Source organism: Mustela putorius, unplaced genomic scaffold, assembly GCF_011764305.1.
Source record: "Mustela putorius furo isolate JIRA1106 unplaced genomic scaffold, ASM1176430v1.1 tig00001075_pilon_pilon_pilon, whole genome shotgun sequence".
NCBI classification, from domain to species: Eukaryota; Metazoa; Chordata; class Mammalia; order Carnivora; family Mustelidae; genus Mustela; species Mustela putorius.
The window spans coordinates 3,270,088-3,293,941 of record NW_025421560.1 but is presented as its reverse complement, the minus strand read 5'-3'; the positions used below and the strand labels follow the sequence as shown (position 1 = coordinate 3,293,941).

Sequence of the window (23,854 nt, the reverse complement as noted above, 5' to 3'; positions counted from 1 at the left end):
ACAGAGGGCCAGGAATCTGCCCCCTGACAGGTGCCAGCACGGTTCAAGGGAATGGGGACTGCCCATTGAAAGGGCTCTCAGGTGCCTGGCCGGCCCACCGGGCCTGAAACATGGCCTGCCAGTGCAGGAAGGAGTTAATGATCCATGCCCCTCCCCCGCTCCGCCCCCCAACCAAGAGATCTAGCTTCAAGGCCAAATCCAAATCCTTTGTCCTTGTGTCCCGGCAAAGGTGGTGGTGGGGCAGTAGCAGCCCTTGGCCACCAGAGGGAGACAAGCAGAAGCCACCAGGATTCCGTCAATAAGAACAGTCCCCTTGCTCCTTTTACTGGGGTGAGTCCCTGTATAGGTCACACAATCATATTTCACACCACTGTCAGACATCTGGCTAGCTGTTTGACTGGATTTTAATGGGACTTGCCAAGTCTCGGTTCTGACAACAAGAGGTACTTTGAGGACACAAGAATTTCAGTCTCCCTTCGCCTAGGGTATGAAGGGAAGGAAACTGTCCGTCCACCATCTGGACTTAGCAAAAGCGTCTCTGGCCCACTTCAGCTCTGTACACACGGTCCAGACAGTGAACCCACCGAGACCGCCCGTCCATGTGGATGCGGAGGGATCCCCCGGCTTTCAGATGCATCCTAAGCAAAGAGGGACAGGGTTAGCAGAGAGCTCCCGGCGGCAGGGTGTGGCTGCCCTCGGGAGAGAGGGGGAGAGCACGCAGAGAGGGGAGAACATCGCCATCCCCAGGTGGGGTCCCCGACGGGCACACACTTTAGGGAATGCTTGTTGAAATGCTTGAAATGAAAGGTGCTTTAATGAATGCTTGTCGAGTATGGTTTGCAAGCGAGAAAGTTGGCAAGGCACACTGAGACCCCAGGCTCCTTTTCTGCCGCAAATCGGCAGGACAGTGGTCAGCAGTGTATGCTCAGGATGCAGCACATGGAGCTAAGCAAGCCAATGGGCAGGTTTTGGTTGACACGACCGAGTGAGGGAGGAAGACAGATAATAAGGGACTTACCCTCACTCCCATGAACCTGTCCCTGAGAACGATCCATGAGAGCAAGAACACAAAAGCTTTGTTGCAGCAGAACAACACGGAGACATCCGTAGTGTTTACTTTCTTTATTGCATGTAAGTACAAGTAGTTTGTGAGTGTCCAAAGAACACCAAAGGGTGCTGCCTTGGTAAAAAACACCTTCAAAGTCAAGCCATTGTCTCCAAAAAATCGACAGCATTCCCTAAAACAAGGAAAGAGAGGCAGTGTTATTATATTCTTGGGTTGAGACAGACCATTTTATCCCCCTATACCCATTTTTAAAGCAAATGAGGAAGGGGGAGGGTGGGAGACGTTTATTCTGATTTTTTAAGTTCTGTATGTATTCTTTTTTATGAACGTCTATTAAGTAGCTCTTCGACCTTTTGCTTTAGTCCATTGAAGAAAATGTCCCATGATGATCTAACATCATAGATTTTTATTCCTTCTGCTCACGCTATGTTTGGAACCAACGGTTCTAGACAGAAGGCAGTGGAGCGTTGGGATCATCTGATAGGAAGAGGGCCCAGTTTCATGGCGACTCACTGAAGAATTCTGTCACTTTCTTGGTAAGAGAAGGAAGTCACTAGACCTCTATTGTGGGGGAAGGATACTTGACGAGAACTCCCTGAAACATATGTTGTTTAAAAATTTGCCTCTGGTTGGAATTGTCTTTGTGGCCAGGCAGGGGCCGTCCATCCTTGGGAGCATCTAATACATTTTGGCTGTCATACCACTAGTGCTAACGATCTGTGCATTTTCTCCGTGAGGCCGTTTTTAGAATCCGTTACTCCACTGCGTGGATGTCTATTTGTCCACGCCCCCTGAGAAACTAGCACAGGTCCAAGAAGAGTTCAGCCTCTGAACAGAGCATGAGATGAAGAAACAGCTGTAGAAGGAAGGTTTTCAATGTCATTCTCCATTCCAGGGGAAAGGATCATCAATGTATGAAAACCCACTTCCAAAAAACAAAGCCACCCTTCCACACATGGAAGAAGGCAGCAGAGGAAGCCGGCTGGCAAACAGAGTGGAGAGAGCCCTGAGAAGGGCTTGGTCTGGGACCTGGACTGCTGGGGAGCCAAGGTCATTGCTCTACTGCCCTGAGAGCCAGACAAGCCAGATGAGTGAGGTGCGTGCCTCTTATGGCCGTAGACACCCAGGCTCATAGGCAGGGCCCAGCACAGGAAAGATAAAACTAGAATAAGCCAAATACCCCAGCATGGGAGAACAGCTGTGGCCTCTGCCACTTAAGACTTAAATGCAGCCGGAAAAGAGGAAAATTAAAAGCAAGAGTCAAAGGGGATTTGGTGTGATTTTTAATATAATTCAATTTGTTCTTATCACCAATCCAAAATGAAATCCGCCTTTGTTCATTACTCAACTGTAGGACAGCCACAGAAGGAAAAGGAAACTCATTAACTTTCACTGAACTCAGTCCTATGTGGCTTCTAAACCGGCACTGGGGAAAATGTTTGCATGACTAAATTTACCCCGAAACCAATTCAACTGAATTGGTTCCAGTTTGGCTTTATAGAGACAAAACTCTCATCTGACAGACCGATATTTCTGTTGCTGCCTGATTTTCATACAGTATTTTCCGTTTTCTATGGGGTTTTCTCAAGCCCCTGTTCAGAGAACAGTCTTCTCTCTCTTGGGGACAATGACCAGGGGTGACACTTCCTTCACGTTTGGGATTTTCAGTAGCTATAAAGTGGTGCCAGTCCTTCTAGCATGATCAACAGGAAATACAAATCTTCTTTCCTGACATTAATGTCAACCTATTTTACATTTTTTTTTTTTTTTTTAAATAGGCTCTACACCCAGCATAGAGTCCAATGCGGGGCTTGAACTCACGGCCCTGGGATGGAGACCTAAGCTGAGATCAAGAGTTGGATGCCTAGCCCAGATGCCCCTAATGTCAACCTATTTTAACTCTATTTAGAGGTTAACCTTCTTAAGGGACCACAATGTAAGTAGGATTTCCAAGTTCCCTGGACTATTATAAAAAATGATTCATATTGTGGCAGGGGTCATCCAAAGCCCATTGGATAACCCATGTCCTCTCTGAGAAGCTATGTGTGATTCTTCCAAAGTGTGATGAATGTAGAAGTGTGGGGAAGAGGGATCCTTTTCCGTCCTGGAGACGGAAAAGGCAAGATTTCTGGGTCCAGTAGATCTCTGCTGGCCCTTCGTAGACTCGTGGCAGGGAAGTACAGCTCAGGTGGGGAGATCTTGGTTCTAAGCAGACAAAGATGACTGGCCCCTGAGCCAATGAGTCTCGTGCTGTTTTCAGACCAAAGGCTGTCACTAATCAATGTCAGCTGGGTTGGCCACATGTACCCTTGATTGCAAGAAGACCCAAGAGGGATATGGGCACAAATTAATTTCTTCCCAGATACCTCTTCTTGGTATACAAAGACTAGAGTATAGTAGATCTTGACTGGTTTCTGCAAATGACATGACAGCTGAATGTCCTTCTTTCCTTGGCAGGCTAAGTGCCCAAGGCCGGTAGATTACACTCCAGCATGCCCAAGCCCTTTGGTTCCTACCAACTGAGTCATGTGTTGGCCAAGATTTAGATGTTGTTTGTTTCCAATCCTGCTTGAGCTAATTGTTCTTGGTTATTTCGACTGCATAATTTATTAAATATTTCCTAACCCAGTGAAATGTGAGTGAGAAAAGAAAGTGTTTTTCCTATGAAATCTAAGTTGAGCATTTCAGGAAAGAGTCAATAAAACAAGTCACTAAAATATTGCTCTTGAATTAGGTATGAATGAAACACTGTGTAAGACAGGAAGAACTGTAAACATCTGTAAGTACTACACTTCTCTATTATTTGGGAAATATCTATGCTCTTGATACTCCTTAAAGAACCCTGACTAGGATAGCCTGGTTTAGTGGAATTAAGATGGCCAATCATTTTTTTTTTTTTTTCAAATCAGTAAGCACTTGTTCATAACTTGTTATATTCACAGTTCTAGATAAGGCACTCTGGCTGATAGAGAACAAGCAAACAGTCCCTGCTCTTGAGAAGATTATAGTGTAATTGGGGAGATACACGGATTTCCTCAACAGAAAACAATGCAAGTTTAAATATAATTACATATTAGATGGTATGGAATATAATAATGCTATAGAATTCATGTTTAGTGGAGAGATTTGAACTGATTAGAGAAGGCCTCATACAAGATATGGATTTTGAGTCAAACCTTCAAGGATAGGCAGGATTTTAGTAGGGCTGGGGGAGAGAGAATATCCTTGGAGAGAGAAGAGAAGAAATTGTACCAACAAAACAAGAGTGAATGGAAATAAAAAAGGAAATAATCCTGGAAATCAAATAAAAGATAAGTTAAAGAAATTAGGTAGAAGAGTTGGGATATAAAGTGAAGATAATCTCCTGAGAGTGAGAGAGAGAGAGAAAGAGAAAATTAGAAGATCAAGCCAGAAGGTCCAATTTTAAACTAAAAGAAACTCCAGAAAGAGAGAATGGGAAAAATATAGTGGAGGGAATTATAAAAGAGAGAAATCGAGAAAATTCCTTAGAAATGTGGGGTATGAATCTTCATAACAAAAGGGCCTACCAGGTACCAGGAAAAATGAATGAAGAAAGTACCAAAACAAGGCACATACTTGGGACATGAGGGGATAAAAATAAAAATAAAACTCTCCCAAGAGAAATGAAATCCAATAGGTCCGGGGGGTAGGAAACTGCGATGGCTTCTGACATCTCAACAACCAAAATGGAAGCAAAACAACAATGGTCTTGACATTTTTCAAGGGAAAGTGTTTTTGCAAGCCAGAATTCTATAACCAGCCAACCCTCAATCAAATGGGATGGTAGAATACGATATTTTCAGCTCTGCAGGACTTGAAAACATCGACTCCCATGCCGCACCAACACAAGGGTGTAAAACAGGGAAGAGGAAGGTATGGCAGCAGAACATGTGGCTCTGACAGGGCCAAGAGTCAAAGCCAGTGCCAAGAGGAGGCTCCGTGGCGGACCACATAGGTCTCCGGGAGTGGAGTCTCCCGGAAAGTCTTGTGATCACACCAGCACAGGGAGTGTACTGATAGGTTTTTGAGAAGGCAGAACATTTAGGGAAAAAATAGCAACCATTAATGGAAATCAGGGTAAATGAGACAAAAGAGGCAAATATTACTGGCAGGGGAAATGACAGGTTGTTCACAAAAGGAAACAAGAGTTGGTGAGCAATATTTCCATGCTTATAATAATGAGAACACGGTTAACCAAACGCTGGGATGGCATTGTGTTGGAAGGATCAGAATCAGGGCAAGTGGGCATACGATGGGACAGACATCAGTAGATGTCTACACTTAAGACATATGGAGGTAAGACTTTAATTTACATAAATTGGCATAAATACTACAAGAACTGGACGTGGCTGAGAGTGAGCAGGAATGGACAGGGGTTGCTGTTTTTTAGGATTCTTTGACTGATATTTTGCTTGTCCAAAGTATGTACATGAATTAAATTGCTAGAAATAAAAAATTATTTAAAAACACGTAAGAGAGAGGTCAAGTCGTTCTGGCAAAAGCTGAAACATGAGTGCTCTGAGATAGTTCTGAGGACTGCCGTTTGGAAACCACAGACAAAGAGCAACCCCAGAAGTTACAGGTAAAGATGCCAGAGCCCAGACAGATCAAACAATGCCCTCAAGGCCAGAAAGTGCTGGAGCCAGATCTACAGCCTGTGCTCACTCCCCACTGAGCACTCAATGATCCCCCGTCTTTTCTTCCTTTTCTTTCTTTCTCTCTCTCTCTCTCTCTCTCTCTCTTTTTTAATCCCTCCTCTCTTTTGGATCCTTTCTATCACGATTTAGATAGGTCTAAGCCTCACCAACATTAAATTACACCCCCAAAGCGAAAGCAAGCATCTGGTCAGCCCCCTGTCCGCCCTCAACCTCTCTCAGAGACAAGGTTTTTCAGAATGGTGGTTAGCACTCACGCCCGCCATGACGGCCTCTCTCACTCTTCAGCTTGCTAACCCAGTGTCAGCTCCCATCACTCACCCACATCTTTGGGCTGATTACTAATGAGCTCTGTACTGCTAAATCCAATAGGCACCTGCTGGGGTTCATCTTTCTCTTGGAAGCCTCTCATAATGTTGACTGTTCCTCCTTGAAATAGTCTTCGGGGCTTCCCATTCAGTACACCCTTCTTGGTATCCTCCAACTTCTCCACACACTACCAAGTCTTCTTCGAATGACTTCTCTGGTATTTACTAGATTTCTCTTCTACTTCTTCCTCTCTTTATCCTGCAGACAGTCACTGTTCTGCTTTCAAAGATCAACTGATGAATTTCTAGTTAAGACACCACCTTCCACTCAATACCATCCTGCATCCTGGACATCCCAAATTCAGCCTTCCCAACTAGATGTGATATCTTCCCCCTCAACCCTCAATCACAGCATGGTACCATGACTCGTATTTCTACCCAGGCTATATATTTGGGAATCATTCTTAACTTCTTTTCCCTTTTCACATCTAATTCATCACCAAGGTCTATAGATTATGTCTCCTAAATATCTCATTCCTGTGGCCATTACCCCAGCCCATGCCTCTTCCTCTCTCATTTGGACCCCTGCTGCTAAAACCCAATTGAGGTTTTCCCTCCACTGTTGTCTCTTCTCCAACCCAGCCCATCACATTCTCCATGCTACCACTGGGGAGATCTTCCTCTCCACTCACTTTCCCTTAAGAGAATGGCCAAGCTCCCCACCAGGCTTGCCAGGTCCTTCCTGACCTGGCCTTATCCTTGGCTTTATGCATCACCACTTCTCCATCCTTACTCTGAATTTCCCTCATCTTGAACTCATTTTAGTTCTGTGAGTTCAGTGCTCTTTCTTCAACTCTGCTCTAGGTCCCAACAGATTCTCTATTTCTTTTTCTGGAAACACTCTCACTTTTTCCCTTTTTGGTTGGCTGGTTTCTTTCCATCCATTGGGAACCAGTTCATATGCCCCCTTCAGTGAAGTGCCCCTGATATGTGCTCCCCATGTGACCAAACTCCTTATTATACATACAGTAATGACTATTATAACTACACTTCACTGTATCTGCTTCCTCTGACGTCTTCACTGAAGCTTAAGCTCCATATGGTCATGACATTTTTGCTTCATCTTATAACCTCATAGCCTAAGACACAATATATGTCAATAACCCTTTTTTCCCCCTTTTTACACCAAATGAATGTGCTTATTCTTTTATGGAGGACTGGTAGTTTTTAAACAACAATGCATAGACCATTAGTCTTAGACATTCCAGGGAGCTTTTAAAAATAAGAATTGCTTGGATTCAGCCCTAGATATACTTGATCAAACTGTCTAGTAAGGGGCCTAGAATTCTGTGGAGAATGGTGCAGTTTATAGAAGGGTTACATTCTTGGCAACATTTCATAGTTCAAAATTTACAAATCTTGATTGGTTTTCTCACGGCATACTGTATTTCTGTCTTCCAGCGAATATTAACCCTGCCACCTGGCATTTCTAGTTCCCTTGGACTCCCAGAGTTGATACGGTGATTCTTGTTTAACTTTTAAAATCTTGAGGGAGCCACATTATTTTATGCATAAATGAAACTTTTACATATAAATGAAACATTAGTCATTGTTATATTTTGTTATTGTGAATTTGCATTAAAATGTGACTGCACTGTATTTTTAAAAATCTCCAAAGGATTTTCATGTGCACCTAAGTTTGGGTCCAAAAGTTCATGCTGCCTGTGTCTCCCTGATTTCTTTCTTTACAATTTTTTAAAAATTGTGGTAAAATCTACATAACATTTCCTAGCACTATTTGTTGAAAACAGTGTCCTTTCCCCATTGAATAATCTTAGCATCCTTGTTAAAAATTGTTTGACCATGAATGTCAGTGTTTATTTCTGGGTTCTCTATTCAATTCCACTGGCCTCTAAATCTATCTTTAGGCTAGTATCACACTTCATGCCCATTCTGATTACTGTAGCTTTACAATAAGTTTGGAAATCAAGAAATGAGAAACCTCTGGCTTTGTTCTTCTTTTTCAACATTATTTTGGCTATTTGGAGTTCCTTGACATTCTATATGGATTTTGGGATGGATTATTCTATTTCTGGAAAAAATGCTATTGGAATTTTGATAGGGATTGTGTTAAATTTGTAGATCACTTTGGTCACTCCTGATATCTTATCAATATTAAATCTTCCAATCGATGAACACTGAATATCCTTCCCTTTGTTTTGTGTCTTCTTTAATTTCTTTTAGGAACATTGTGTAGTTTCCATACACATGTCTTTCACTTCCTGGGTGAAGTTTGCTTTTGAGTATTTTATCCTTTTTGATGTAATTGTTTTCTTGTCTTTCTTTTTTAGACATAAATTAAAAATTGAAATATAAAATGTATTTCTTTTAGTGCACAGAGATTAAGGTTTAATTTTTATAAAGAAAAATCATACATGTAACACGGTCTCCACTATGATACAGAATATGCCAGCACTCCAGAAGCTTGCCCTGTGCCCTCTCTTAGTCATTACCAGCCCCTCTAAATATAATCATTATGGAGAATTCTATTTCAATAGTTTACTTTACCTTTATGAAGATGGAACCATACATTATTTACTTCTTTAAAAAAAAGATTTTATTTATTTATTCAACAGACAGAGATCACAAGTAGGCAGAGAGGCAGGCGGAGGGGCGGGGGGTGGGGGGAGCAGACTCCCTGCTCAGCAGAGAGCCTGATGTGGGGCTTGATCCCAGGACCCTGAGATCATGACCTGAGCCCGAAGGCAGAGGCTTTAACCAATGAGCCACCCAGGCACCCCCATTATTTGCTTTTTTACGTCTGGTTTCTTTTACTCAATAAGATACCAGAGTAAAAAATATAAATCTGAGGGAAGATTGGCACATGGTTCTCTTCCTCACCCTCTCAGGTCTCTGCTCAAACGTCAGAGAGGTCTTCCCAGACCCTCCTATAAAACAGTGACATCGCTACCTCAACCACCGCCTCATTTCTTCATCACTTAAACTCCCACTCTGTGACATATTTTATATTCACGTTGTTTCAATTGTCTTTGTTCTTCCAGCAAAATATGAACATCATGAAGGCAGCAACTTTATTTACTGCTGAATCCCCAGAGCCTAGAATAATGCCCAGTGCATCGTAAGTATTCTATAAATACTTGTGGACAAAGTGAATTTCTGTTTCCATACCAGATGGCTAAATTAGAATTTGCGGGTGTAAGGCCAGAAATAGGCATTTTTACCCATTATCTCGAACGTCTGTACTCCAAATTCTCCTATGCAATTCATATCCAAAAATTAGTTTTAAATAGCAAAAAAAAAAAAAAAAATCAAATGTAAACCAATGAAACCTACAGATACCCTCCATCTTTAGTTTCAAGTATGTTATCCTATTCCTGGCTATGCCAGGAACATTGGTATTCTCAGAGAATTAATGCAAAGAAATGTGAAAGGGGTTCTAAGTTCTGTGTATATGTATTTATGTGTGCGTTACTTTTTTGATGTATATATGTTTGTCTTGCTTATTGTATTAAAATGTTTAAAATGAAATGAAGAAAAAAAGATAATTTCCTGAAGGAAAAGTTTATAGAAACAGCTGTGGCTTAAATGTGACATAACTAATGCTACTTTGATAGATTATCAAAGATGGGATTCTCTATTTTTATTTTTTATTATTTTTAAACAGGGAGACAGAGAGTGAGAGACAGAGTGAGACAGGGAGAGGTAGGGGAGAGGCCGAGGGAGAGGGAGAGAGAGAATCCTGAGTGGGCTTCCCACCCAGTGTGGAGCCCGATGTGGGGCTTGATCTCATGACCTGAGATCACGACTGGAACCAAAATCAAGAGTTGGGCACCTAACCTACGGAGCCACCCAGGCGCCCTAAAGATAGGACTCTTCAAATTAGAGTCCAGGTTATTTAATATCTTGTCGTTTCCAGAACTTGGTTATTGATCTACCTAATGCTGTTGTGCAAATTGGTGTTTTATTTTCTTGTCATATTAAGAAAAAAAAATCTAGAGTGATTGATTTCTGAAGTAGAGGATTCCTATTACCATTAGTGAAGATGGAAATGGAAATATATATCTTCATTGATTATGTCAAATGCAGTCTCTGGAGAAAGCAAGTGGGGTGGGGGTTACGACAGAAGAGCTATCACTCCTGCAGACGCTAAGGCACCCCAGATAGCTCAACGCCCAGGTGAGAAACCAGACTCTTAAGTTTGTTCATGTGCAAGGACTCCAAGAAATCAAACCATTAGGATAGCACTTGCTGAAAGAAAACGTAAGCAAGATCTCACGTTCTAGAAAAACAATAACAACAAAAACGTGAGGCAAACAGATGGGCTACTTTCATGCTAGCAGGGCGTGGAGTAACCCAAGAAGTTTAGTGCAAACAGTGAAGATGGCTCTGGGAGAAGTGGAAAGTCCCTGTGGCACACAGACTCGTACATTTTGTTCAGAAACACCTTAATGCTGGTTTCTAAAGGGCCCTCAGTCTGTCTGGAACAGGCCTGCGGATACCAGGCAGAGATCCACTGAACATGGCATGGTGTCAGGGAGATGTGATTCCATGCCAGGGCAGGAAGATCCTTAGGGAACAAAACCAGTCTTGAGTATTAGAAGACTACTCATTTTCTTCTGGATCTCTCTGTACTGAGCAACTCTGGGCTTCTTTTGTACTTATGATAGGCTCAATCTCTGTACAAGGCTCTTTCTGTGGGCTCATTGAGAATAATTCCATCAGCCAATGTTTTTAACCCCCACCATCTCTGTCCATGGCTTGTACTGAAATAAGCTTACATTACTCCTAGTATATATTGGTGGTGATACAATGTATTATCCAATTTTAGGGATACACACAAACATAGTAGGACATAGAAAATCTATAGATTTATGTAGAAAGACAGAAAAAGAGACTGATGGAGTAGTGTAAAAAATAAAAAAAATAAATGACTAACTTGTGCTTCCCTTGGGTCACAAATACAAACCCGTATTTATTGAAAATACAAATAATGATTGGAAATATTAGCAGAGCAGAATTGGAACAATTTTCCCAGTTATACCTTTTTTCTCCTTCTTTGGCAAGGTCTTAAGGAATACAGTCAGTTGAGGTAAAATGTCATTTCAATATATTTGATATGCAAAAGACAGTTCACTGTGTAGGTTCTGGCTCAGAAGGCATTAAAAGGAAGGCGTGGAAGAATTGAAAGAAGGCAACTAATCGAAGAATAGAAAAACTAGAAAACTGTGATAAGGAAGAAATGAAAAGTTTCTGAAAAATCAGACAGTAAATCAACCGAGCAGTAGTTGGGATAGGCAGCGGTGGGTGGGGATGTAGAGATATAGGATACATTCCCAAAGTATTACTCAGCAACAGGCTCAGATGATCTCTGGGAACCAAAGGGGAAGAAACTTGTCTCTTGGAGAAGAACTGCATTTCTACCACAGCCTCCCAAGGAAACTTTGGGAAATGCCAAAATCCCTTGGCACGTGGTAGATGGGATGGGCACACAGCCCTGTGGACAGGCTAGCTTTCCTGTCACAATGGAAGAAGCCCTGCGGCATAGCCTGCCTTCAGCAGATGAACAAAAGACCACCTACTTGATCCATATGTCAATAGAGGCATCAAGGAAAAGCCAAGTAGGTTGGGCAAGCTTGGAAGAACAGATGAAATTTGACACCTACTCATTTCGTGACTGGTCTGAAAGACAATGTGCTTGCTGTTTGTGGCTGATTTACATATTGGATTGATCAAGATTTTAGGAAATAAAAAAGTTTTATTCGTCTGGAATTCCAAAAAGTCACCTCACCCTACAAGCACTCTAAGTGCAGTCCTTGAGCTGAGCCATGGTCATTAAAAATGCAAACCACCAGATCAGTACATCCCTAGGAAAACAGGGACTGGATCTCACTTTCTAGTCCATTACCAGCATTCACCTTCAACAAGATTAATCCAAAACAGATGCTGATGCTTCTGCACTAGGAATGCATTTAAAGGTGATGTCAGCCATAATTTTGCAATAATCACACAGAAGACAGGAAAGCAAGAGAGTAAAGCCAGGAGGAAGCTCCTGCCCATCTTCCAGAGCTTGGGGGTACTGCCATTTTGTGGAAGGAGAGGAGACGAGGGATGTTAGGAGTGTCCTAACTCAAAGATATATCTTGTTTCCCTAAGGTAGGACTTTTTGCCTGGAAGTTACTTCTTTTAGCCAAAATGAGGTTTGTGAGAAGCTCATTCATCAATATAAAAAAGAAAAGCATTTCACAAAAAAAGAGCTAATTCGGTTTGTAGCAAGGGTAGCCAAGCCCCCAGAAGGAAGAGCCTCTCATGGAGACATTTATGGACCGAGGCTGGAACCTCATATGAAAACCAGAAAAGGGAGAAGATATGATCATAGGACAAAAAAACTGGATTGAAACCCTGACCTCACCCCGGGGACTAGAAAAGAGCAGCCTAGTCATGTGGGTTATGGTCAAAGCTCAGGTAGATACAGAATCTCATTGTCATGATGGTTTTGTTTGAGTTACCATTCTTAAACTTCTTCCATATGGTAAAACAACAACAACAACAACAACACACCCAACCTGGATGACAGAAGGGTCCTGAAAATGAATCACCTTCTGCTCCTAACCCCCAATCCCCAGATCTCCTCAGGGTCAACCCCCACGACATTTTTCTGCCTTCTGAGAAGAGCCTATTCATAGTCAAACATAAGTGGATACTTTTTTTTTTTCAAACCACACAGATATTTATATATAATTCAAATTATACAGTAAAGTAATAAACTTATCCATAGTGTGATTAAGGATGTAAAATAATTTCTTCACCTTTGAAGGGCCCTAATTAAAGAATCACAATGAATGGCTGTAGGCATTGGGGGTGGCCTGTGCTCTATGGCCTGTGCCTGCCCTATCGGGTGAAGAGGAAGGAGAAATAAAGGTAAATAATCAAATAGAAGAAAACTTAAGTTCAGGGCCCACAGGAGGCTGCACTTTTATTTCAAGAAATGATGCAGCAGATTCCTTGTCTCTATAATGGACTTTTGAAAAGGTTAACTATGTGGGACATTTTGATTGTTTTCTTAAAGGAACTTTTAAAAACATAGTACAAAAGAAAAATATGACAGGAGAAAAGTACTGTTACTCATGATGAAATCATTTCAACTCAATTGTGATTTTGACACATTCTTCTTTCCCCCATATAGATGTGCCTACCCACATGTGATCATTGTGCACATGCAAGGCCATATCTTGTTTCTTAACTGGCAATGTCTCCTAAGAATGTTCCTTTGGGATCACACAGTTTCCTGCTTACTGAGTTTATTTTTGTGTAGGACTGGGGCTGGCAATCTTCTGACTGCCACCTGCATAGATATTCTGGGGATATTCTGCATTGAATTAGGGCTGGTGAATATAGTGTGACAGTCTCACTATGCAGCTGAATACTACGTTGCTCCCAATTTGTCTTTATTATAATAAAAAAAGGTGGCAAATATATTCTTGTGCATAATTTTCTATAAATTTTAGAATTTTTCCTGAAGAATAATTATATTTATAATAGAATATTGGGGGGAATTACAGATGACGCAAATGTTTATAAAAGTCCCTCACCAACTCACATGATTAGGGCACATCTGTAGTACGAAGAAAACACATGCCATGGAGAGAATGAGGTCGCAGACCCCTATGGGGTGTCTGGATGAGCACTTTGCATTTAAGGGGTAGTTCCCCAGACTTCAGTATCTACTGCAGGATTTTATTGAAAAGAGATGGCAGGATAGCCTAGCAGTATAGCATATTTATATGGCCTGGATCAGTTGATATCTTCATCCAGTATCAAGAAGCCGACTGAAAGGTGGTTATGAAAGATATTCACTCCAGCATTAGCAGAAAAGTTGGGCTCTATGAAATTGAATGTGTTTCAACCTTGAGATTCTGAGATTAGAAAATAAAATCTAACAGGCAAAAGTTAAGAGTGGCTTCCAGCTAGAAGTAGTGAACTGTTGGGTAAATGTTTATTTCCTCTCCACCCCCACCCCCATTTATTTAGAGTTTAAACAGACAGAAGCAGCCAAGGCCAGTTATCAGAGTCATGAATTAGGCTTTTGTTTATTTTGAAAATGTTAAGATATCTTTTGGGGGTGTTTTAAGGAGAATCATTTTCCTGTATAAGCCACTACTGCTCATAAGTAAGTGAAAGTGTGTTTGCATCTTCCATGAGTATATTTCAGTGTTACAGATCTCCCCTCTGTAGCAGATCCAGGCTTGGACAAAGTATCATTGTATATTAAAATAAAGTTTTAAAGACTTGCCTGAACAGCCAAAAAGATTAACTTTTATAGCACAACTAGAAACAATCATTTTATTAACCTTGAATCATTTTATTAAGCTTGATTTCTTACATTACATGTAGGTTTTCTAAGCAACTAGTTTTGTTACCAGTGAGTCCAGAACTTTGTATGCATGCAGCTATCTAGCTAGTTTATCTATCTACCTATATAGCTATTTAATTATTGGTCAGTTCTGAAAATGATGCCTGATACATTTAGAGGCAGAAAAAAATTAGTGGCAATGTCCTTTTTGGAAAGGAATCCCAGATAAATAGAGGGCATTAACAGCACACAAAGAATTTATCGATCCCTGAGACTTCCCCCGAGGGACGGTCCAGCTTTAAGCATGTCTTGGAGAGGGAATGTTCAAAAAGCACAGGTTGCATACATGTCCCATTAGCTAGGAACTTCACAGCCTCCTCCACAGGAATCTGTTCTTTGTTTGGGGCTTAGCTGGTTCTTTTGCAGGCATGATCAAACAACAGAAGTATCTGAAAACTGCAGAGAGTGAACATCACCTTGTCCATATGGCTCCTGGCTAATCTGCTAGTTAGAATGAAGAAATTCTGTATTCTGTGCCAAAGGTGAAGATCAAAGCATCAAAGACAGGATGACCCACCGCTTCCATCTGTGTGCAGAGACCAAAGTGCTGACTGAAGTAGCCTGGCCACTCAGGAAAGAGGAACTCTCAGAATGTCTTTGCATTCTGTCCTGATCTGAAATAGGCTCTCAATACTAGAAACTATTCTGCCCGCTGTAGGCAGTTCACTCAAATATCTGCTACGTGGACTAAAGCTCCTCTGAGAATTCTTGTTTGTGATAGTCCATCTAGCCCAGGAGACTGGACAAGGTTTTCTGGAGCAGAAAGGCACATAGGACCATCCATGGCAGGACACAACTTCTCTCCTGCACAGGTAGGAGATCAAACGGCCGGAGGTGGATTCTTATGAGAGTCATTTAGTCCTGAAACAGAACCACTGGCTCACGAAAAAGTCAACATGCTTTAATGATAAACATCCCCCTGAGAAGCACCAAGCACTGGTTCACTAGGGTCCAGAAAATAACAGCTGCTGGGTTTTTACTTCTTTTTTGCTACCTCTACTTCAGCAATGACCTGTTCTGAGTTTTGTAGAGCAGTCAAGAGTTAAACCAGGAATACAGTTTTATAATACATGACCCAACATCATTTTAATCACAGAGTGGAGAAGGCATGGCAGATCCGGCAGACCTCTCCCGGGCTTTCTAAAATAAGCTGGAACTCAGACTTTGGGGGGATGGGATGATACAGGATCTGATGGTGCCATCAAAGTCCCAGAATTGAATCCTACAGCCTTAGCAGATGCCTGCATTCACCTGCTGGCCAGCTCCACTTTCTTCCCAGTGGGTGGTTATTTGCTTAGGGGTCTGAGGTGGTAGAGAGAAGCCTATTAGGTGACGATAAGGAAGATAACTTCTAATAATTGCTCAACAAGAGAAGAACTGGGGCTCCAACACTGGGTCTGCTTTGGTTTTCCCATACCATCCTTCAGGTATCTGGGATTCTATCAGTGTGGAGAGATGACCGGTAGAAACTCCAAAAATCTGACTGAATTTCCTGAAGACCTTGGGTGAGCAGCTCTCCCTCTGTTTCAGGCTGTCTCCTATTGTGGCAATAGAAAGTCCAAGGCTTGAGACTGAGGCCTGGGCCAATGACCAGACAGATCTGCATCTGTCATCTGAAAGGCAATGGCATTTTGGTAAAGGTCAGTGGCCAGAATGGCAATCTTCAGAGACCAGGCTTTGCAAAGGAGTAATGCAGTGTACAATGACATATGTCATGTAGCTGTCTCACAGAGCCACTCCACACATATTTAAGAGTAGTACCATAGTTAAGTTACACTATGGGGATTCTAAAAGACCTTTAGCCTGACTTAGTCCCTTTATCATGCATCTGCTCTCCTTAGGCCTTTTGCAGAGAAACACAAGCAATATCTTGTCCTATAATTTGTCTGCTAAAGCTGACTGCAGGAAGGCAGAACTCCTGTCACAGAGCCCAGCTTGGAAAGCAAAGCACAGAGAGGGGACCCTGCCTTGTTAGGAACCAAGGCCTTTCTCTCTACTGGGCTGGACTCAGTTCCGCTTACAGCCACACTCCCGTGGGCTTCAGAAGTTTGGAGTCACCCCTCTATTGCTGTCCCCTTCACGGAGGGTCCAGGTATCTCTTCCTCCAGGGCTTCCTCTTCAACCTCTAGATCCCTGGAGGCACCCTGCAGATCTGCCCCTTAATCCTCTGGGTCTCCCTCTCTCCACAGACTTTTATAATACTTTTTGCATCAGTGCCTCTTCCACTAGGGCCACTGGTTTCTTCCCAGAAGAAGGAGCCTGTGTCTCAGTCACCTGTGCACCCTCCAGGACCTAGGACAGCGCCTGACTCAACCCTGTACTCAATAGACACCAGTGAATACATCACACAACTTAGTTCCTGATATATTTAGGCATATTTTGCCAATGCCAGTACATTTATACTGCCAGAAAGATTAGCAAGTGACTATGATAGAACTGCAGACTATCAGCGCTGGCAGGGACGTGAGAGATGCAGCTTCCTTATTTCAGATGTAGGCAAGCTCAGGCACAGAGGTGACAAGCTCTGCCCTGGGCTGGGGAGCTGCTTAGTAGCAGAGCTGAGTCTAGAACCAAGGGATTCTGATTCATTGCCCCACGCTCTGAATTTATTTTAGTGAAACCTTAGTGGTGGCCGACGTGCCAGATAAAGGGGACTCTCTTTATCATGGAATGAGTAGCTCTCCCCCGACCCCAATGGCCAGGACAGAATGAGAAAACAAACCAGAGCCCTTTTGCAATGATTCCCTTGCTGCTTGAGGCTCTGCGACCATCAAAGGGTGTGTGTGTGTGTGCATGTGTGTGTGTGCGCGCGTGTGTGTGCGCACGTGTGTGTGTGTGTGCATGTGTAGTGCTGAGTGCAAAGAGCCTGCCTCTCTGGGCTTTGCACGAGTGGGCATGAGGATTTAGGGTATATTCCCTGCAACTAATCACGCAGATGTGTGGGCAATGCTCTTTGCTATTTTCAGGAGATGTGTCAAAGCTATTTAAAACCATGGACATAAATTTATCTTTATAAAGAAAAATTCAGCGAAGTTAGCCTCAAGGCTACCCCTCTGGCTTTACCCACAGATTTCTGCTTTTAAAAAGCAGCTTTCTTCAGAGTGAAGAAATGTAAAGATTTGTATAATGCAGTGTCAGAGGAACAGGCGGTGTTTTCTCGATCTTGAACCCAGAGTAAAGCAAAGATGACACAAACTCAAGAGGGACTGAAAAAAAAATCAGTGTTGTTACTAAGGAGAAGAATTTCACAAAAGCTGAGATGAAATCCTGTTGTCTCTCAAGGACAGAAATGCTCCCTGCTAGGGGTAATTCCATAATGGGCCATTGTGGAAAGAACTGATTTGTATTAACTATGTAGCTTTTCAAGATTGGTATCAGGAGCCTGGTGTGTGGATGGGTGTCCACTGATTCTGCAGGTTGTTTTCCTGTGTGTGTGTCTGTCTGTCTATCTGTCTGTCTGTCTTTCCCTTACACACACAACCATAACTACCTGATCCAAATGAACAGCAGAGATTGATTACTTTAGAATTGGATAGATTTCCATGGCATATGCCAACAGCTCCCTTGAAAAATAAATTAAGATTGGACCCTTAGGAGCTGTCTAAAAGCATACTGGTTGGTCCTGTGTTACTGACTGAAGACACATATTGTTTACCCTTGAGGAAGTCCCCCAGGCTGGTAGGCTCCCTGAGATTCAAGAATTAAAAAATGGCTGAGGGAAAGCTGTCTTGCTTTGGGGCATTTCTCTAGCTTAGAGAAGACTGTGGGGTGGGGGGTGCCTGGGTGGCTCAGTGGGTTAAGCCTCTGCCTTCGGCTCAGGTCATGGTCTCAGGGTCCTGGGATCGAGCCCCGCATCGGGTTCTCTGCTCAGTGGGGAGCCTGCTTCCCCCTCTCTCTCTGCCTGCCTCTCTGCCTACTTGTGACCTCTCTCTGTCAAATAAATAAATAAAATCTTTAAAAGAGAGAGAGAGAGAGAAGACTGTGGGGGACAACTGAGTTCCTGCTCTGGTTTCCTCCCATACTAGACTCTGACCTGCTCCCAAGGAACTGGTATTCTCAGGGGTCCCGTTTACTCCAGAGTCTTTTCGATGGGCTTTCCTATTTCCAGTCTCACTGCAATTCCTAGTTACTATTCCTTTCTGTTCACCCAGAGTCCACACACACCCAGTTCCAGACAGCTCTGCTTGCATGAGCCTGACAGCCTACATTTTCCAGGAAAGCGAAGTTTTTCAAAGGTTTTCAAAGGAAAATAACCCCATCTTCCATGGGTGGCAGAGGTGTCTCAAGTCAGAATCTTGCTTGAGTGCCCTTTCTGGAAACCTGATGATAATAAAACATAGACGTAGGAGTCTTTTCTCTCTCTCTCTCACTCTTGATCTCTGCTTTTTTTTTTTTTTTTTTTCCTTTTGGAACACACTTGATGTTAATCTATTGTAGGCAGCCTTTTAAAAAATGTTACTTTATTCACCTTGTAAAATAAGTATTGTGTTTATACAGAAACATCTCAGTGGAGTGCATATTGTCCATCTAACCAGCGTTTCAGTATTTGAAGCTAATCAAGGCCTTTTTAAATGATTGTGTGACTGAAGACAAAATACAGTGAGAATTAAAAATAATCAGATGCAGATTTTGGATATTTAAAACCTGTCAGCATGATTTATGACACTTTTCAAGGGAAAGTGAAAATTGTTCATAACCTACACTCTATGAGAAGAAAAATAACTTTAAATTTTACCTCTCTGGTCTTAAAAAAAAAAAAAAAAGCAAAGAACAGGAAAGAAATGCTTCCCTTATGTAGAAGCATTCATTATTTTTTCCTAGCAACATTATCGGTCACAGATTAACAAAAATCCATTGTGAAAAATACAATCACAGAACTGAGAAAATAAGAAATTTCTACAAGCATATTACGATTTATAAGGAAACCCAACTACCTTTAACCTAGGCCTTAGGAATCTTAATTGAAAAATGAATAAGCCATATGTCTCTAAGTCTTTTTTTTTTTTTTTCATCTGTGAAATGCAGGACCAGTTCAGATAATGCTTTTATAGTCAATAAGCTATAAATGTGGGATTCACATCCTAGTGGATTCAAGGTCTAGAGCTGGAAGTACATCCCTAGAGCAGAGGCCCGGGCTTTCCTGCAGGAAGGCTCTGGTCAGCAAGGCAGCAGGAGGATGGGTCAAGCCTGCACAGCCCCTTCCTCTCTGATCCCAGGGGCTGCCCCAACCATCGATGAGCCTTTACCTGGGAATATTGATCCCAGCCCAGTGTGGACCCCAGACCCTGTGCTGCAAATGGGCAGGACCCTTCCCCTCTCACAGGGCTGCCTTTGGGATGCACCATGTACCAGACTCTCATGTCCATCCCGGCCTTCCAGGATGCCCCACAAGCCCCACATCCATTTCTGCCAGTTTGGGTAACAGCTCAGGAAGCAGATGACAATGCAAGCCCAAATCTTCTCTGCCCACGTTCTGGGCAGCCTGGAATCGAGACCCCCTCCACACACACACACTGGTCTGCAGAGAGCCACAGCTCAGGAGCAGGTGGCTTCCCTGTTGTCCTCGGCCCCTTGGCAGGGATCAGCCTCCACCACTGCTAGGCTTGCCAAGGCCCTGAACATGGTGAGTCGTCAAAACTCGGCACACAAGGCAGCAGACAGGTGCCGGGAGCACGTCTACAGGGATAGATGAATCAAGGTCTCACAATTTCCCGCCCACCTCAACCCAAGACCCACAAGCACCAGCCACCCGACCCGCAGCCCAGCCAGGCTAATGTGGCTGAGACTGTGAGCTCCGGGTGTTCCTGGAGCCAAGGCTGCCAGCGTCGCCCTCTGCTGCCCATCCCCTCCTGTTCCCCTGTTGCTCTTCTCCCGCCTGGGAGCCACACCCATGGTTTTGTAGGCAGTGTTTCCAGTCTCTGCTCCTGGATGGGGAGTGAGCTGGTGTGTAAAGCACAAATTTTCAAGGCGGAGAAACAAAGATTAAACCCTGCTTCACTACCTATCATGAGGCGGCCATAAGCATCTTACAGAACTTGAGGAGTCTTAAGTTCATCATCGGAAAAATGGGTATTTTAGTAGTAACCTTAGAGGACCACAGTGGTGGTTAAATGAAATGATATGAGTTGAGCAATCACCGAAGTGGCTGATCTGGCAGAAACTCCTTATATACCATCCTCCCCCACATCCCTCCCTTCAAAGAGGACAGACTTCAATTTAAGGAAACGACTTTGAGGCTTGAGTCTAATCTCTCATGCTGCCAAGAGTCATGGACTAAAAATGTCCTTAGCATTTCGTACCAAATCGCAGCAGACACAGTGATTAGTCTGACTGCACTTTGGAGAGTTTTATTAATAGTCACTAAACCACAGAATTCACAAGGAATGTTTTAAAAGTAATGACTTACATCCCATGCACTTAATCAAAGTTCTACCAAGTTCTATACTGTATTCAGTAGAATTTCCCAACACGGCGAGTGGTATCACCTTCTTTGTTTTCACGGGTACAGTGCTCTGACTGAGGGAAGGGGCGTCCACACCGTGGCACGGACCCTGCACCGGAACCCTTGGGCAACAGAGATATTTGCCCCACACCAATCTCAAAGGGGAGGCAAGTGTCTTTCAACCCAAAGTCATGAAACTCAGGAATTGGAATTTAAGCGTAAAGTCAAAGTGAATGCTCCTATCTAGATACTGATGTCCCCCATCTGCAGTTTTCACTACAGCCCAGCAGTCCTTCATTGATGCCTATAATGCAGACAGGGGGCAAAAACAGCTGGTTAAAGGCATAGGCTCTGGAGCCGGAGTGTCTGGGTCCAAATGCTGGGTAGGATAGTGACTCAGGTCAGTTACATAACCTGTCTGCGTCTCAGTTTCATCATCTGGAAAATGGGAAAAATAGTATCCACTGTATATGGTTGTTAAATGAATTGCTTGTATTAGGGTGCTTGGATTAGTGCCTGGTGCATAGTAAGCATCCAGTAAGCATGAGCCATTCTGATTGTGAATAATCGTTTTCAGCGTATAAAGCCCTGACCTGGCTCAGGAAGGCTCATTAGGCAGCGTGTCCTGGTAGAGCATGGATTTGGGTGTCGGGCAGATCTAGATGCTTCTGCTCCTTAGCTGTGTGATTCCTCTAATGTATTTAACTTCTATGAATCTGTTTCCTTATGTCCAATACGGGCATAAGGCACGATTTGTGGGATTACCGTGAAGGTAAAATAAGAAAGTATGTGGGAAAGTGCAGTATCTGACTGGTGCTTCCTAAATATTACTTTTCCTACTAATGAGAAGCCCACTACTTCCGGGGACATCCAGGGAGCTCTGAGGAAATGTTCTCTTTTTATCTTGATTTATGATCTAGCTTCATATGACTAGTACCTACGGGTCCTAATTCTATCTATTAAACCCAATCTCATACTTTTTCTATTTAATTAGAAAATCGAGTATTTGGAGGTTTCTCCTCTCTGGACTAATTATTCCTGGTTCCTGTCACATCTTGTCAGACCTGATTTTGGGGTCATCTTTCCACCCCTGCCATTCATTTGTGTGTCTCTTAAAATGTGTCCCCATACGACACTATCAGTAAAATATGGTCATTAGAAAAGCAGACGAAAGTGTCAGTTCCCTGGTTCAAAGTATTAGACTTTGTTATGTAAACTGGATTAAATAAACAGTGTTGATGACTTCATCACACAAGTAACTCCTGTTATAGTTAGAATCAACTGAAGTCTTCTCCCACGTGTGGCTGTTGGGCTGCTCCATCCCCTGTACCCAGCTTTGCTCCTTGTGCTTACGTGGAGACATGACATTCATTCTATTAACTTTCTTGTTATAGTTGACCCTGCTTTATAGCTGGCCAGATCTTTCTGGACCCCAATTTTATCAGGGAAAATACCAGTATCCCCCTAGATTTTCTGTCATTTGCAAATTTGACAAATACAACTTTTATGTTTTTACCAAAGTCATGGATAAAAATGTTGAAGAAGAGTACCAGGGAAAAAAAAGTGCCCAGTTGACAAGACAGATGCTTAGAAAATGTGAGCTGCTTCCTAGCAATCACCACTCGTGGTCATTTAAAGGCTCACAAGTATCCCCTTACTAATCTGGCCTCTCATGTGGTTTGGGACCACATCTTGCACACCAAGTTGGAACTTGCGGAGCCTTTCTTCTTCCCTTGCCTGTCCTTACTCTCTTGCCCCTCAGCCTCTTCCCCAGAGCTCATTTGAGATCCCCTAACTGGTACCCTGGAACATCATCCTTTGGTCCAAGTGACCTGCACACCTGCATTCAGAGAAGCCAGGCACTCTCTCATCTCCTACTCTGGGCTTTTGATGGCCTTGGGTGCTTTCCTCCTTTCTTTTGCATTTTTTAGAAGATGTATTTATTTATTTTAGAGACAGAAAGAGGGAGAGAGTGGAGGGAGGGGTAGAGGGAGAGGGAGAGAGAGAATCGTCAAGCAGCCTCTGTGCTGAGTGCAGAGCCCAACCCGGGGCTGATCTCATGACCCTGAGATCATGACTTGAGCTAAAATCAAGAGCTGGTGGCTTGACCAACTAAGCCAAACAGGTGTCCCTCTTTGGAATTCTTTATCACAGAATTAGAGACTTTCCGCCTTCTCTTCTAGGTCATCCCACATTGCCCAAGTCAGGAGAAAGGTCAGGCATGTAGAAGGAAGGAGTTCAATTAACATTTGCTGTATGAGTTCTATTTGAAACCAAGCTAGCAGTTCCAGAAACAATTCACATGGGGAGGTGAAGAGTCCAAGGTCAGCATTTAGGTGTTGCCAGAGTAGGAGGAGCTGATACATGCTATAGAACAAACAGGTGCTTTGTGCCTGGACTTAGTTAGACCTCAGACACACCTGGGCATGAATTAGGCCCTTATCACTTTCTACCTGTGTGATCTTGGGAAAGTTAATTTCCTTCTCTGAGCGTCAATTTTGTCATTTTTAAGATTTATGAAATTTCATCCTTTATAACCTATCTTAAAAAGTTTTTATTTATTTACTTATTCATTTATTTATGTATAGTTAGCCACTGTAATACATGATGAGTTTTTGATGTAGTGTTCAATGATTCATTAGTTGCATGTAACACCCAGTGCTCATCACAACACATGCTCTACTTAATACCCATCACTGTTACCCATCCCTCTACTCACCTCCCCTCTGAAACCTTCAGTTTGTTTCCCGGGGTCCATAGCCTCTCACACTTCATCTCCCTCTCTGATTTCTCCCCCTCCAGATTTTCCTCCCTTCCCCATGATCCTCTGTGCTATTGCTTATGTGGGAAAAAGTCAACAAAACCAAGAGGCAACCCATAGAATGGGAGAAAATATTTACAAATGACAATACAGACAAAGGCTGGTATCCA

The 23,854-nt window shown here is 42.9% G+C and overlaps 1 protein-coding gene across 1 annotated transcript in view; it reads right to left on the bottom strand.

Annotated features, from left to right (window-relative positions):
* The window catches only part of SLC35F3 (solute carrier family 35 member F3), a 113,397-nt gene that overhangs the window by 12,481 nt on the left and 77,062 nt on the right, over positions 1-23,854 (bottom strand). The window contains exon 3 of the mRNA XM_013048580.2: positions 1,019-1,238. Coding sequence (XP_012904034.1) covers positions 1,019-1,238 — 220 coding nt within the window. The remainder of the gene's footprint in view (positions 1-1,018; positions 1,239-23,854) is intronic.